The 15,922-nt window shown below is 38.3% G+C and overlaps 1 protein-coding gene across 1 annotated transcript in view; it reads left to right on the top strand.

The window, feature by feature from the left end:
* jarid2a (jumonji and AT-rich interaction domain containing 2a) overlaps window positions 1-15,777 on the top strand; it is a 43,042-nt gene extending 27,265 nt beyond the window's left edge. The window contains exons 6-18 of the mRNA XM_026284980.1: window positions 1,381-1,544; window positions 4,678-5,674; window positions 7,153-7,631; window positions 8,494-8,586; window positions 8,698-8,816; window positions 9,885-9,955; window positions 10,112-10,226; window positions 10,314-10,419; window positions 11,739-11,921; window positions 12,056-12,180; window positions 12,311-12,488; window positions 12,639-12,746; window positions 14,187-15,777. Coding sequence (XP_026140765.1) covers window positions 1,381-1,544; window positions 4,678-5,674; window positions 7,153-7,631; window positions 8,494-8,586; window positions 8,698-8,816; window positions 9,885-9,955; window positions 10,112-10,226; window positions 10,314-10,419; window positions 11,739-11,921; window positions 12,056-12,180; window positions 12,311-12,488; window positions 12,639-12,746; window positions 14,187-14,345 — 2,897 coding nt within the window. The 3' untranslated portion in view covers window positions 14,346-15,777. The remainder of the gene's footprint in view (window positions 1-1,380; window positions 1,545-4,677; window positions 5,675-7,152; window positions 7,632-8,493; window positions 8,587-8,697; window positions 8,817-9,884; window positions 9,956-10,111; window positions 10,227-10,313; window positions 10,420-11,738; window positions 11,922-12,055; window positions 12,181-12,310; window positions 12,489-12,638; window positions 12,747-14,186) is intronic.
* The last annotated feature ends 145 nt before the right edge of the window (window positions 15,778-15,922 follow it).

Below are 15,922 nucleotides of genomic sequence, written 5' to 3'. Positions count from 1 at the left end.
AGCCATATGATAAAGTGATGAATGTCTTTTGAGTTCTCGCCCCATTTCTTTCAGTCTCTGGGTTTGTAACCGGACCCTAATTCCCACTCAGCAAAATCTGCAGTGTAATCTGACACCTCTGTAACCCAATACTGCTCCACATACTGAACACATGTCTGAGGGGCTCCTGACAAACTACAACCATATACACCCATCACCTCGCTGGGGTTTCGAGGTCAGATTGGACCTCGAGGATAAACACAGTGTTTGTGTCTAAAACTGGGAACAGCTTTCAAGGGTTTTAAATTTAGATCATTCCTCTCAAATGCGCCCCATGCTTATGAGATCCTTGAACACACACCAAGATTTTTTCAGTGGAAGGTCTTCTGCTCTATATTCAGTCTCTGCGCAGTGTGTTGTGTCTGTATGTGGGTTTTCGTGCTGAAAGGACACTCTGTGTGCCACCTAATGAAAACAGGAGTCATGTTGAGCATCCGTACTTTATAACGAAACCAGAGCCACTTCTTCTCAAATACTGTACGAGACCACACGCTAAATATGACACTTTTATGTGCGCCATTGGCCAAGCTCCAAACTCTTTGAATGATAAGTTGGTCCCTCTAGAAGCTTTCATTTACTAAAGTGACCCAAAGAGCCTCTCAATACTTGTTTAGTGTTTTACTGCTAACATTGGACTGTCTGTTCAGTTCACCATCTGTTTAGTTAATGGAAGCTCAAAACTTTCAAAACTTTGCTTCTTTTGTCTAAATGCGATGTGGGTGGCTCTCAGGAAGAATGCAGATCTGTTACAGTAGATCGCATGCAATATTAAGTTGTTCTTACAGTCGAAAAGCAGGAGATTAGTCTTTAACACAGCTAAAGTGAGCACTTTTAGTGGCATTCACTCATTCGTGTTACTGGGTTTCTGTGATTTATTGATGTTAGTTTGAGAGCTGTAAGCAGCTTTGCTGTTACAATATTTGAGTTTTAAAATCCCATAAATTGTAGTGTGTTAGACAAGGTCTCTATGCAGACTCTGTTAGCTGCTTGGCAGTCTTCTTTTATAAGAGCAATTTACAAGTCAAGTGAAAAGAAAATGGAAAGCAGAGCAGTCAGGTACAGCAGCACCGTTCAGCAGAAACACTCACACTTGGGTCTTTTTCCACTACAGTACTAAATCATCTAATTTGGGTCACCTAGGAGGGAAACCATCTGGTTAAGTCAGTCAGTTCAGTGCCTGTAACCATCAGTAATTGTGCACCCATAGTGGATCCTACTAAAGACTAAAAAACATAAAATAAATATTTTATTTTTAGATATTTAATATACCTGTACACACTAACAAAATGTACTGAAAGACGTCTTAATGTTACATCTGTTGTATGTTCTCTCCTCTACCAGTATTTAATGGACATACACGAGCTGCTTTGGAACACGAGAGCAGTTTAAGGGCCAGAGGAAGAGACGGGGTTCATGGGAAGGAGAAGAATTCTGTAGCATCAGCTAGGACCTCCACTACACACAATCTGCGACCCAACAGGGCTGTACAAGAACAAAAACAACAGGTAAGGCTGGTTTTATGGGTTTTTGTTTTGCACTGCATTGATTTTTGTGTTGTGTTGTGTTGCATTGCTTTCTGTTTTTATTTTTGTACAATATTGTTTTCTCATGATCCCAACTTAATTTCCTTGTGATCACAAAATAAAGTTTTCTTGTAATCTTGATTTAATTTTTCTTGTGATAAATAAATACCGTATTGCTGATCATTTCTCTGGTCAACTGCAAACCATTTAATCAGCATCTGTCAAACATCAATCGAAGGTTTACCACATGTTCAGAAATTCAGATCGTTATAGTAATATTTTACAACAATAAAGTTGCAGCAGCCTTCCCAAGTGAATGACACTGATGTGGAAGTGATCTGTCACTGACAGACATATATTGTAGCTATTTGAGCTCAAGTGAGTCCCTGATGAACATGAAATTGGATTTGCTCATCTATGATACAGTAAGATATACAGTATATTGCCTTTAGAAATGGCTTTTGTTACCTCCAGACTGAGAAATATAATCTTCAAGTTGACATTTTGAGAAAACGAGTTTTGTTATGTTAAGATCACAACAAATTAAAGTTGTGGAAAGCTGTGGGGGAAAAAAGCATTGGGTCTCATTCATGAAACATGAGCAGAACGAATTTTTGTGTAAATCGCGTGTAAAGTGGTTCTGGCGTAAATTTTCGGATTCATTAAAACGTTCGTATTTTCCAAATGTTAGTTGGTACGAAATAAATGTACACCTGCTCCCAGCCACGCGTAAAAAGGGCATTTAACATCTTAACATTTTGCTCATTAATACGGCTGCATTTTAATTCATAATTGGGTACATATTTACACAGCATTTTGAAAAAAATATTATATATAGTTATTACATATGGTTTTTCTTTTCACTTCTGGGACTGTTCGATTAACAGATGAAACTCCATTAACAGCATCTGTCAAGCTTCCTTTTTTTAGGACCTGATACGCCACTATATACGCTTGAAAATAAAACGTGGCGTTTTGAATGAACTTCTGATAATAAAACTTCAATTTCTGCAGCTGAGAAATTGTAATTTTCCATTCGCTTTTGAGAAGACGTTAAAATCCTGCGTTTGGTGTCATAATATGATGCTCATATATAGTTGTCAGTCGGATTTAATGGGTGGGATTTATGGTAATTGAGAATGAGCGTGCACGCGCGTCCCATTTACGACTGATTGGAATTCATTAACACACACACACATTTCACTATCTCATCTGACGTTTATGAAGTTTTTGTGAATCAGGAGAAGAGTTTTCGGGAAGTTCTCTTTACGCGCCAATCACTCACATATTTACTCGTATATTTACGAAAGTTTCATGAATGAGACCCATTGTGTCTTAAGAATTCAGATGTATAAATGCTGAAGATAAAATGAATTTCAGAAAGATTCTGATTTTAAGGAGGTTTTTGAATTTAAAATCCTATTTCTTGGTAAGAACTGCTAAGCCAGTTTACAGTAGCATATTTCATAATCTACTCTATTATTACAGTGAGATTTATTTTTAATATGCTGGTATTTGTTGCTGTTATACACCTCTATATATGCTTAGCTGCTGTTAGAGTGACCTTTACTATGAGTGAATGATGAATAATTGAAAAGCAAAAAGATTTCAGCTGTCAAGTAGTACTGTGTGCCATCTTTACACACAGCATTAACTATTAGAACGTTTTATTCCAGTGCACACAGTGTCATTTGCCTCCGTATTACTGTCTCCTGATTCAGTCAGTACAGAACAGTGGGATAATACAGACTATGTAGGACCCATTTGTGAGTGTTCATCAAAATTTCCTCCTCTTCTGCCAGAGCGTCCTATGGGCTCACAGAGCAGCACACAGTTAGCTTTACCCTATCCCTACTATCCTGCAGCAGGCCTATAGCAACACATGATGTCATCTCTCCTCCACCCAACCCCCCTCTCTCTCCACACACAGTCAAATCCAGTGGAGTGTGCAAGAACCACATACTAGGGACTGTGTCCAATTTTTGTAAACATGAACTGTGTCTGCATGTGGTGGACCATTTGTATATCTGTTGTGGTTTCTGTCAAGAACTTTGGTTTTGCAGACAAATTAATCGTCTCCCATCCCCCATCGCATGCAGATGGAACAATCATGCTACATGGCCCAGGTCACGTGCGTGAGCTCCCTAAAGAATGAAAGAACAGCTCCACTGAGCCCCCTAGTGGAAGAATATAGCCACTCTGAGAGAGAATAATAGAAGGTTGCTTTTATGCATTACATTTGAGGAAGTTATGTTTTCTTCTTCTTGCCAACAACTCTCTCAGCCCTTTTCTTTAAATCACAGGTCATCAGTAAAAAGAAAGCAAACACCAAACTCATGTTGTAGCACTGCAGAACCACAGTGGTTACTGTAGCTCAGACAGGATCTTAGTTTTGAATTTTCAAGGAATGCATGGACTGATATATTAAATTAATAGTTGATTTGTGTCATATGCATGAAATTAGGGCCAATCATTTTTTCTCTCTCCAGTTTTTAACACACACACACACACACACACACACACACACACACACACACACACACACACACACATATATATATATATAAAACATAAAAATAGATACACCTCCTCCGTCATGAGCATGTTTTCAATTTCTGAATTAAAATTAATTTTAGTATATTTTAATTAATAAATGGGAGAAAACCATCAGTACAGATATTTTTGTAAAGAAAACAATTGAGTAAGTTTCAATTCTCTTATTATTTTTAATTAAATTCTAAAATTCTTAAAAGAATTTAAGATCATAATAAATACTTTATTAAAACTGCTTCACTGTTTTTGTTATTGTGAGTTTATTATTATTAACATTTTTATTAATATATATAAATATAAATATATATTTAAAAAAAAAAATTCTGCAAAATCAAACTGACAAACATTGATTAAAATGTATAAAAATAATTAAAACTGAAGAGTCAATAAACCTTTCTCGAAAATGGTACAAAGTTGTTGTTTTTTACGCAAAGTATGTCTTGTCATGTGTTTAGATTTGAAAAAATTTCACACAGCAGCTTGTATGATGTATTTACTGTATATTCAGTTTTCTAGTGTGTAAATAAATGAAATAACAAAAGTAATTTCTGTCATCCCTCAGGCCTCCAAAATTAACGGAACTTCAGGAGCATCCGCTGTCAGTTCTAGGAAGACGAGAGAACTCCGTAGTCCCCCGACCAAAGCTGTGAAATACCCCAAGGGCCACGTGACCTACACCAAAGCCAGACTGCTCAAAGAGGCCAAGCTCAGCCTGAGCACACACACACGCCACAACCACACACACACACACCCTCAGCACTCCAACTCAGGAAAAGCCCAAACCAGCCACGCCAAGATGCAAAAACAGGTGCTATCACCAGCAACTGCTGGGAGGCTGTGTGGGACGGACACTTTCCCACCCAGACGAAATGGACTGAGACCGTTAAAGAGGCAGTTGGAGTTAGCCAGGGATAGTCTGACCGGAGCAGAGGTCGAGGTTAAGAGGGTCAAAGTGCAAGTGGTTCCCTTGGAGACGAGGAGTAGGAAAGCAGCTCAGGAGATGCCGGTGAGATCGCAAGTGGCAGGATCACAGCGGCCCAAACGGGCCTCGGCGGGGAAGCTCATGTTCACCAAACAGATGCACTGTAAAGCCACCGTTCTGGCCAAGAACAGCCCCACTACCTCAACTCAAGACATTTTGAAGCCAGCCAACTCCCCCAAAATATCAGAGACCCCCAAAACAAGCAATTCTCCTAAACAAGGCAATCCTTCTTATACGACTGAGCCCCTCAACCAAGCTGAGCCTAAAGAGCGAGGCCGGCGCAGCTCGGAGGTCACGGAGGTTCCCGTTTTCTATCCCAGCACACGCGACTTCCACGATCCGCTGACTTACGTGGAGTTTGTGCGGGGGCAAGCGGAGGCGTATGGGTTGTATCGGGTTGTTCCGCCGGCGGATTGGCGTCCTGAGTGTAAGCTTAAAGAGGAGATGCGCTTCGTCTCGTACGTGCAGCATGTGCACAAGCTGGGCAGACGCTGGGGCCCCAATGTACAGCAACTGGCCTGCATCAGGAGACACCTGCGGACACAAGGCATTAATACAGAAGAGCCTCCGCTTATAGGTAAGAAGTGCTGGACAGGAAAACTATATTTTGTGGGCATAAATGACAATCAGAGACAGCGCTGGGGATTAATTAAAAGTAGAAATGCTACTAACTTAGCTACTTTTTTAAGATTTATTTTTGCCATTTTTGCCTTTAATTTGATAGGACAGTTGGTTGACAGGAAGTGAAGAGAGAGGGGGGGGGGGTGTCAGAAAAGATCCACGAGCTGGGATTTGAACTTGGGACACACTACATGCCGCTGCACTGGCCACAAAGAAGTCTCAGTTAGCTTGATGCAGAACACATATCAAGGTAGTTTTTTTTATTCATTATAGTGAATCTGTTGGTATTTACCAGATGTAGCATATGATAGTATGATTCATTCCTGTAAATCAGTAACAGTCTCTCTCTCTCGAGCGCGTTCTCACACATTGCATTTGAAAATGATTCATTCTACTGAATCAGTTTGTGTTACATGCTCCTCTCTCTCTTAAGTAGCACAGAAAAGTCAAGTGGCACACAAAAGATTCATTGCGGTGAACACTCTCTCATATGTAGCATGGAAAAGTCTGGTTCATTGTGGATCGGTTCATCCTTAATGGTCCTCACTAACAGATGTAGAATTTTTAAGTAAGATTCATGCTAGTAAATCAGTTTAAACAAGGCATAAACGCTGCTGTCTCTTTCATTTGTAGCACTGGATTGTCTGATTCATTCCATTCAAATCAGTTCATTTTATAACAAAAATATTTAATTAATTGCTCCTGTTCAAAATGAATGAATTTATCTAAGTTAAATGCTGTGCCCCAAACTGAGATGTTTATTAATTGCAAAACTAATAAAATATACATTAAGTGTAATATCATGTTTAATTTGAATTAAAACTATATATATATATATATATATATATATATATATATATATATATATATATATATATATATATATATATATATATATATATATATATATACATATTTTGTCTTTAGCTGAAGTAATTAGATTAACGTGTTAGCGCAGACAATAAGTGGTGTGTTTTTGTATTAATATTCAGATAAGTATTCTGTCTTCACTTGTAAACTGCCAGCTGTATTTGAAGTGCATATTTATTAGTTCTTCTGTCACTGACCTGTTCAGTTTGGACAGATTAACGAGCTCATGCTGGCAAAGGCAGCTTCCTTTGACGAGATTACTCAGTGCATCTAGAGCCAAGAGAGATAGACGGCTCAGTCTGGTCTCTTATTGACTGAATGAGGAAAATCATCTAGGCGATGCCAGACAGAGCTGCTGCTTTCTTGCCAACCTCAAATCTTTTAGTTTCAATGTGCCACTCAAACAGTGACATGGCTGGCACTAATGCGAGCCGTTTGAAAGCCTGTGACTAATGGGGTATGTGCGCACACATTTAGAGATAAAAGTGAAGTGAAATTATAGTAGCAGTCATTTGCAAACAGCCAGCGTGGTGATTCATTTGTATCCTTTTTGCTTCCTTTTAGGGGGCTGTGAGCTGGACCTGGCCAGATTCTTCCAGATCCTCAATGAAATGGGGGGAATGCAGCAGGTGACAGACCTGAAGACTTGGGGCCGTCTCGCTGATCTGCTGGGCATCCCACGCTCGGCTCAAGACCGGCTGGCCAAGCTCCAGGAGGCGTACTGCCAATACCTGCTCTCCTACGACTCCCTGTCCCCAGCCCAGAGGGCCCAGTTGGAGAAGGAAGTGCTGGCAGAGAAAGAGGCCCTGGAGAAAAGAAGTGGGCCCCTAGAGGGCCAGGGAGACATATCCCAGCATGCTGCTCTGCTGCTTCCACGCTGCGAGCCCAAAAATGGGCTGGTGAACGGAGCGTTGCACCGCAGCAGAGCGCGTGAGCACCTCAGAGAGCTGGACCCCATGACGAAGACCACCCGGCCGAGAAGATTAGAGAAGAAAGGGGATGATGAAGGGGTGATAAATGAACATCACAAGTGCATACACAGGGTATATTTGCTTTACTTCTTGGAAACATAATTTCATATTTCTATATAATATATATTATGTTTATTAACTATTTTTTAAAGGAGTGGTTGATTACATTATTACACTTTTTTTTCAACTTTAGTTAGTGTTTATTTGTTGCTGTTTGATTATAAACAATATCTGCAAAGTTACAACGCTGAACGTTCAGTGCAAACAGAGATAATGTCTTTTAAAATTATGGGAGTTTAATGCCTACAAAAATTAGAGTTACTTCCTGGGTTTGTGACATCACAAACCCTGAAATGTACATAATATAGACAGACAGATATTTTTCATGCGGTTACCATTACAAAAATGCTACAATCATGTATTCTGCTGATTAAGCTTTAATCAGGATAAAACCGTATATTTGAAGCTAACATAAGCAGTAGCATTTACAAATACCAGCGTGTCATACCAACATACCCTTCTGAAACGTTCTGCGCGATCCTCTTCACTAAGATCTTTTGGGTCTCAATTTGGCTCAAGTTTATAAGCAATATTGAAAACACCATTGTTTACAATACAACAAGAGCACATTCTGAGGTGAGTGGCAGGGCGTTTAGACGTACACTCGGCAGTTTAACTATTCACAACACACTGGGCCAGCTAACCAATCTGAGCCCATTGCATATTTCTGAGGGAGGTCTCAATAAAACCAGGAAATCATCAAAGCGTTCGTAGGAGAAGGCTCAGAACGGTGTAGAATAAATAATGCATTTAAAAAAAAAACCCTAAGCATTAGTACTGCACTCCATAAACACAACCAAGCCTAGAAAAAAAGCAGTGAACCACCCCTTTAAACATCAGTCCTTGGTGTAGATTGTTTGTCTGTCTTTCCCAGGGAAAGTCGTTCTCGCTGACGACGTTCTACAGGGCAGCCAGGAACACTATGAACATGTGCTTCAGCAAAGAGCCAGACACTGCTGAAGTTGAGGTACATCTTCATGTTGACAAGCTGTTTTCATCATGTTTTCTTTGATGTGCAGGAATAAGTGATGTTGTTTTCAGTCATGTTCACTGTCATGTCTTTTAACTGTTTCTGCAGAGGGAGTACTGGAGACTGGTTGAGGAAAAGGAATGCCATGTTGCTGTGCACTGTGGGAGGGTTGACACAAAGACTCATGGGAGTGGATTTCCTGTGGGAAAGTCTGAGCCATTTTCAAAGTTAGGGTTTTAAAAAACATTTTATATTGAAGGCATAGTTTACCCAAAAGTGAACATTTTAATTCTGTCATCATTTACTCACCCTCCATTTGTTCCAAACCCGTATGGGTTTTTTTTTTTTATTCTGCAAAACACAAAAGAAAATATTTTGAAGGATGTCAGTAACCAAACAGCTGATGGTAACCATCGACTTCCATAGTCTTCCTTTTTCTGTTCTGTGAGGCTACCATCAACTGTTTGGTGACCAATATATCTTCATTTTGTGTTCAAAAGCTGAAAGAAACTCATAGAGGTTTGGAACGACTTGACTTGATGAGTAAATGATGGCAGAATTTTCATTTTTGGGTGAACTATCCTTCGAGTTTGTAAATGTTGACATTAAATAATGCACCAATTACTAACGATTTATGAAATGTTTACATATTATTTTATATAAATATTATATTTCATAGAAATATATTATGTATATTTATATATGATTGTTGATGTAAGTTCATAATTTATTAACCAATGTCACCTGTAAAAACTGAGGCTATAAAGCCATATTAAGTGAATATAGGCATTTCAATGTACAGTATGAAAAATAATTATTTATTTTTGCGTGAGCGTGAAAGATTTCCGCACACAGATTTCGCAACGAAATCAAGTTGGTCACGCAGATTCACCATGCTGACCAACAAGAAGCTGCTTGAGTTGACTGTGACTCATATGTGAGCTGTTTCGTACATCACTACACTGTTGACAACAGACAATGGACCTTTTTTGCCTCTGGAATTTAAGATTTTGTCACAAGAATGATGTGTTTTTAAATGTTAATTTAAATCTTAGTTGAAAAACATAGGAAATGAACAGGCACTATTAAAAATCCAATATTAGATGATATAATGCATAACCCTAGTAAAAGGTATATGTGTAAATTAACCTTATTATTGATATTTATAGATTCTGTTTTATTGTGCCTTAACAGTAACCTTACTAAGTGTTACCTGTAGAAGTGTTACCTGTAGAATATAAACAAAATGTGCATAAAATATTGACATACTCTAATTTGAGTGTCTTGTTCCCAAGGCATGGATGGAATCTTACTGTCCTTCCCAATAACTCAGGATCCATCTTACGTCATCTTGGTGCTGTGCCAGGTAATGCCCACCCCAATAAACTGAAAAACGTTCCGGCATACAATAAAGCATCATTGAGAGTTCAGTTTCTAGATCTTTCAGAATGATGTGTGTATTGAATCTGTTGAATCTGTGCAGCAGTAAGTGTTCAGTACATCTGTTTGTGTTTGCATGAAGGAGTGACCATCCCCTGGCTGAACATAGGCATGGTCTTTTCTACCTCATGCTGGTGTCGGGACCAGAACAGCCTTCCGTATATCGATTACCTACACACTGGTGCTGACTGCATTTGGTAAGAGTTTGTTATCATACATTACAGCTGGCTTAAATTGAACCCAAATGGCATGTTCCCTAATACATGTGTTTCTCTCATCCTCAGGTACTGTATTCCACCTGAAGAGAAATCAAAACTTGACAAAGTAGTACACACACTGCTACAGGCTAACGGCACTCCAGGGCTGGAGATGCTAGAGAGGAATATTATGGTGAGAGAGCAACATTGACTTCTGCACCACGTTCCTCTTAAAGGGACAGCTCACTTTAAAATAAACATTTGTCATAATGTCATTACTCTGCTATAATGTTTCTTACGTGGACTGGGAGGGGACATGTTCAGTTCACTTAATTTTTGTTGTGGGCACAACACATTAACTCGTGGGAACGTGCTATTATGCCGTGGCCACAAGATCATTTTGTCGAGGTAATGACATCCTTATTTCGTGGCCACACAATGTGAAATCATAACTTCCAGAACCTATGTTGAGGATTCAAATCCATTTCTTGTGGCCACGACTTCTTTTGAGGAAAAAACATATTTTTCAATAAAAATTCAACAAACCTGCTTGACCATAGCAACCTGGGATCACTAGAAGTGGATCAAAATTTTTGTCTCTTAAATCCATTAACTGATCATGTCTTTTAATTTAATATTTGTATAATTATTATTATTATTATTATTATCATACAGAGCCCCGCACATGACATTCAAGAAAAAATAAATAAATTGTGCGCACGATTTACTAATTCGTTCCCTCAGTGTTCTAAAACGTGCACACAATTACTATTGCGTTCACTCGATTTGCTAAATCGTGCGCATGATTTAGCAAATCGAGGAAACAAATTAGTAAATTGTGTGCACAATTTATAAATTGAGTGAACAAAATAGTAAATCGAGGGAACGCAATAGTAATCATGGGCAAGTTTTAGTACATTGAGGGAACTAATTAATAAATCGTGTGCACAATTTTACTAATTTTTTCTTGCATGTCATGTCCAGGCTCTGTATTATCATAAATGGTTAGGGCTATATTTTTATATTTATTGTGCATGGCTTTACCTAATTATTGTTTTGTATAATTATGCTAGTATTTGCTACCATATATTTTGCAATACTGTAAACATCTAACAATTATTCCAATAACGTTTTGACTTTATGTTTGTATTTATGCCTGTGTGTTTATTTTATGAACTTAGCATGTAACATTTATTCATGATAAACTACTGCTCGCGCACAATACAGTCTCCTAGCCTAGTAAAGTATAATTTCTTCATTCAAAATTAAATATTAATAAAACCATCTCTGATAATCCCTGGTTACTATGATCACTCAGGTTTGTTTACGCATTAACCTCGTGGCCAAGAGAAATGGATTGAAACACTAATACATTTTTCAAAAGTTCCACAGAAAACAAACAGCAAAATTGTCAATTTTGGGTGACTGTCCCTTTAAATGTACTGTCTTTCTGCAGTTTAAAGGAGAATGTGGTTTGATGTAATGTTCCTTGTCTCTTCATCCTCATGACAGATTTCTCCAGAGGTGCTCCGTCGAAAGGGGGTGAAAGTGTACCGGACTGTGCAACAGAGTGGTCAGTTCATGGTATGTTTCCCAGGAACCTTTGTGTCTAAGGTGTGTTGTGGCTACAGTGTCTCAGAGACAGTACACTTCGCCAACCCCCAGTGGATGAAGCTAGGCTACGAGGCAGCTAAGGTGAGAGACTCACTGCGTGGATGGACAAAGCCAGCTGGAACTTGGCTTGGTTCAGCTCTGACAGAGCTGTATTTGCCTATTTTATGTGGGAGTATGGTGCTTTCACACTTGTGTGTGTCATGTTTGCTTTGCAGGACCTTAAACGGCGTCGTATAGAAGAGCCTTTCTCCACAGAGAAACTGCTCTACCAGATCACCACATGTGAGCGGGACAACAAGCAGCTCATGAATGCAGTCTCCAGTCTCATCAGAGATCTCAGGTCTGTCTGAAAAACATCCCTAGGCTTGCTTGGACTCGTTTAATGAGCTTCAGTAGTCAGAAACTCTTAATTTTTCCAACACAGATGAACACACACATTGGTGAAATGCTCCTGTTTCGTACTTTTTCAGGGATGCAGAGATTAGCCAGCGCAAGGATCTGTTCGAGGCCGGGCTCCGTCTGTCGGCGCGCTACGGCACAAACTGCGAGTCTCAAGCAGACAAGAAGAAGCAGCAGCGCTCGAGATTTACAGAAGACACGGCTGACAGGCGCTGCCAAGTGTGTCAGCATCTGTGTTACCTCTCCATGGTAAATTTAAAATATTACACATCACTTAACCTTATACAGAGGGGGCTGTTTTAAAATATGAAGAAATTTCCCTAGGCTAATTGTTCTAGCTATGCTATAATGTGTCATATTAGTATATACACTGTACTCATCCTGTCTCATCTTCAACAGGTTGTTCACGAGAGTGACAATGTGGTTTTCTGTTTGGAATGTGCTATTCGATACATCCAGAAGCGCAGGTCCCCCCGTGGCCTCAAGATGATGTTTCGTTACACTGAGGTACTTTACTGTCCAAAGCAAGCGTTTATAAAAGTTTTTTTTTTTTTGTCTAAAACAAAATCAGAAACTAAAATCAAATTAAAAGTAAATATAAACTAAAGTAAATTATTGTAAATCATTCTGTTTCATTATACAATACAACTGAAACTTTTTGGAGTCAGATTTTTGAATGTTTTTAAAAGAAGTCTCTAATGCTCATCATTTATTTTATTAAAAATTCAGTAAAAGCAGTAATATTATGAAATATTATTGCAATCTAAAATAGACATTTTCTATTACAATTTTTAAGCAGAATTTTCAATGTCACATGATCATTCACACGTCATTCAAATATGCTGATTTGATGCTCATGTAGCATTTCTATATATAAAAATAAATAAATAAAAAGAACAGCTTTTATTTGAAATACAAATCTTTTGTAATAATGTAAAAGTCTTTTTCACTTTTGCTCAGTGTGATACATCCTCGCTGAATAAAAGTATTCATTTCTTTCAAAAGAGGAGACAAATTGAACTAAATGGAGACTTGATGATTCCTATTAGTGTATTTGCTCATTTCCTTGATTTTTATATTTTGACTACTTTGCTGTCATCAACAAAGGAATGCCCTTTTTATACAGAACATTATAATGTTGTAAAGGATAAATCAATTTGTAGCTTTTAAAATAATTTTAGTTTGTAGTGTTCTCATTTTTATTTTATTGAATTAATCAAAATAGTATTGAATTTGAATATCTGTCAGAATTGTAATATTATTGGATTCCTAGTTTACAATTATCATTTTAATTTTTTTTAACGTTTTTTTCGAACTATAAGTCGCACCTGAGTATAAGTCGCATCAGTCCAAAAATACGTCATGGTGAGGAAAAAAACATATATAAGTCGCACTGGACTATAAGTCGCATTTATTTAGAACCAAGAACCAAGAGAAAACATTACCGTCTCCAGCCGCGAGAGGGCGCTCTATGTTTTCAGTGTAGACTACAGCAGCACTGAGCAGCATAGAGCGCCCTCTCGCGGCTGTAGACGGTAATGTTTTCTCTTGATTCATGTCAAATTAATTTTGATAAGTCGCACCTGATTATAAGTTGCAGGACCAGCCAAACTATGAAAAAAGTGTGACTTATAGTACGGAAAATACGGTAATTACATGATCAATTCAGCAAGTGGCAAGAAAAGTATAGAAAATAAAAATGTAAAACTGGGTGTGTGTGTGTTTTTGGCACTCTGGATTCTAATGAATATCAATGTTAAAAATTTTCGAACTGATCCTTTAGTAACATTGGAAGTTCAAATAGAGCGTTGAGCACATTGTAATGTCCGATATTGTATTAATTGCAGTATTTAATTTTTAATGCATAAAATATGGTATTCCCCTTAAAAATCAACTTCTCCGTGTAAATATGTAACCTCCAGCATCCCACCCTGTTATTTTGCACAGGAGCAGATCGACGGTCTGGTGAATCGAGTGTGTGGCAGAGCCCTGGAGAAGGCTGGAATGAAGCAGAAAGTCATCAGCCCCATCAAGACCCCACCAGCAAAACGAAGCCCCAGAAACAAGAGCTCCGCCCTGATCCCCCTCTCCAGCGGCCGCTCCTAACCAGATCAGACCAGACCAGATCAGACCGTCAGCGACATTCCTCCGGGTCTCCTTTTATATCAGGTGTTCCTAATACTTGTGTACAAACACTCTTCAATACTCTTTGTACCTAGTGTATAATATATCAATACAAGCTGTTATATTGCACTTTTGTATTACAGATACGTGTAGTTACTGGCTGGTTAGTCTAATATATTGAATGTACGGAGGTTAAATGTTACATCGCATTTCACGTCAAATATAAGGGGGCGAATACACAATTGTTTGGGGCACCTGACGTAAGGCTATTGGGTCTCATCCAACAAGCACGAAACCTTTTGCACTAGTATTGAGATTGGTTTTTAGATGAGTATTTTCGGGTTGTTTTAGCATTAAATCGAGTATAGATATGTGTATACATAGATATAAATATATCCTATACTATTCCTATCATTTGTGTTTAACTGGTGCTGTAGTGACACTTTTCTCCATCACCCTTACGGCCTGTTTGTCTCTTGGGCTCACGTTTATTACGTCTTAACGCTGTCAGGAACAAGAACGGACATTCGCGATAACAGCCCATACTTCAAAAGCAACATGAATCGTAGTCACTGGCATTTCGTTTCTCCAGCTATAAAAAACAAACAAACATAGATTTTACTCTTGAAGGAGCCTGTAAACGTTTCAGATGATTTGGAGATCTCAAGGCCTTGTGTGAGTACACTAGGAACTCCCCTCTTTTAAAAGCACATTTTGAGGCAGTTTAATAAAAAACAACACGTTTGATGCTGAGGGCAGTTTGTACTTGTTTTTAAAGTTACTACGTCAATTGTAAATGCACTTTCCCTTTTATCCCACAAACTTTTGTCCCCCTGACTTTATATTTGTAATTGGTTACCAGTGTTTCTTGAAAATGCTCCACCCGTTAGGAATTAAATCTTTAAATATCCTTTTCATTTTCATAGAGTATTATTGCGAAATACTGAAATCTATCAAAAAAAAAGCCCCAAATATGTTTCTATGCCAGTAAATGTTAAATTGAGCCTTTGAGTTGGGGTCTCTAGGGGTTTGGATGAGAAGGTCGAGATGAAGAAAGAGCCTTACTTCTACATTGGTTTCTTCATTGATATAAATTAGATGTTAACAGGGTTGCTACAAAAACATACAAAAAATAAGTGCTGCTTAAATCACTGAGAAGTATGTCATAGTGGTGATCCCTAGTTTTTTAGCTTTACTTTTTTTATTCAAAAGGAAACGTCTTTTACCCAAAAGTAAACTATTGTGTAGGCCTAGCTACCCATTGCACTGACTGTATCGAAGTCCTGTAATCAAACATGGTAGTCGCCCCTTTCCAGATGACTGACTTGTATTTAAGGTTTAAAAAAACTGAACAGTGTTTCCAAAATGTGGTTGTATACATTTTATGGCCTTAAAATGTTTTTTTTTTCTTTTGTTATCCTCTCACCCGGTTTTATACAGTAATACTCCTGATCCTTGTACTGTTTATTTATATGCACTGTTACTCAGTCCTCCAGTACAGTGGAGATCTTTTTAGTTTTTTTTTTTTCTTTTTTTTTTTACTTTTCAAGTTTGTATAT

The sequence above is a fragment of the Carassius auratus genome, chromosome 16 (genome assembly GCF_003368295.1).
Source record: "Carassius auratus strain Wakin chromosome 16, ASM336829v1, whole genome shotgun sequence".
In the NCBI taxonomy this organism is placed as follows: domain Eukaryota; kingdom Metazoa; phylum Chordata; class Actinopteri; order Cypriniformes; family Cyprinidae; genus Carassius; species Carassius auratus.
Note: the sequence above shows the minus strand (reverse complement) of the source record. Positions and strands in the feature narration are given on the sequence as shown.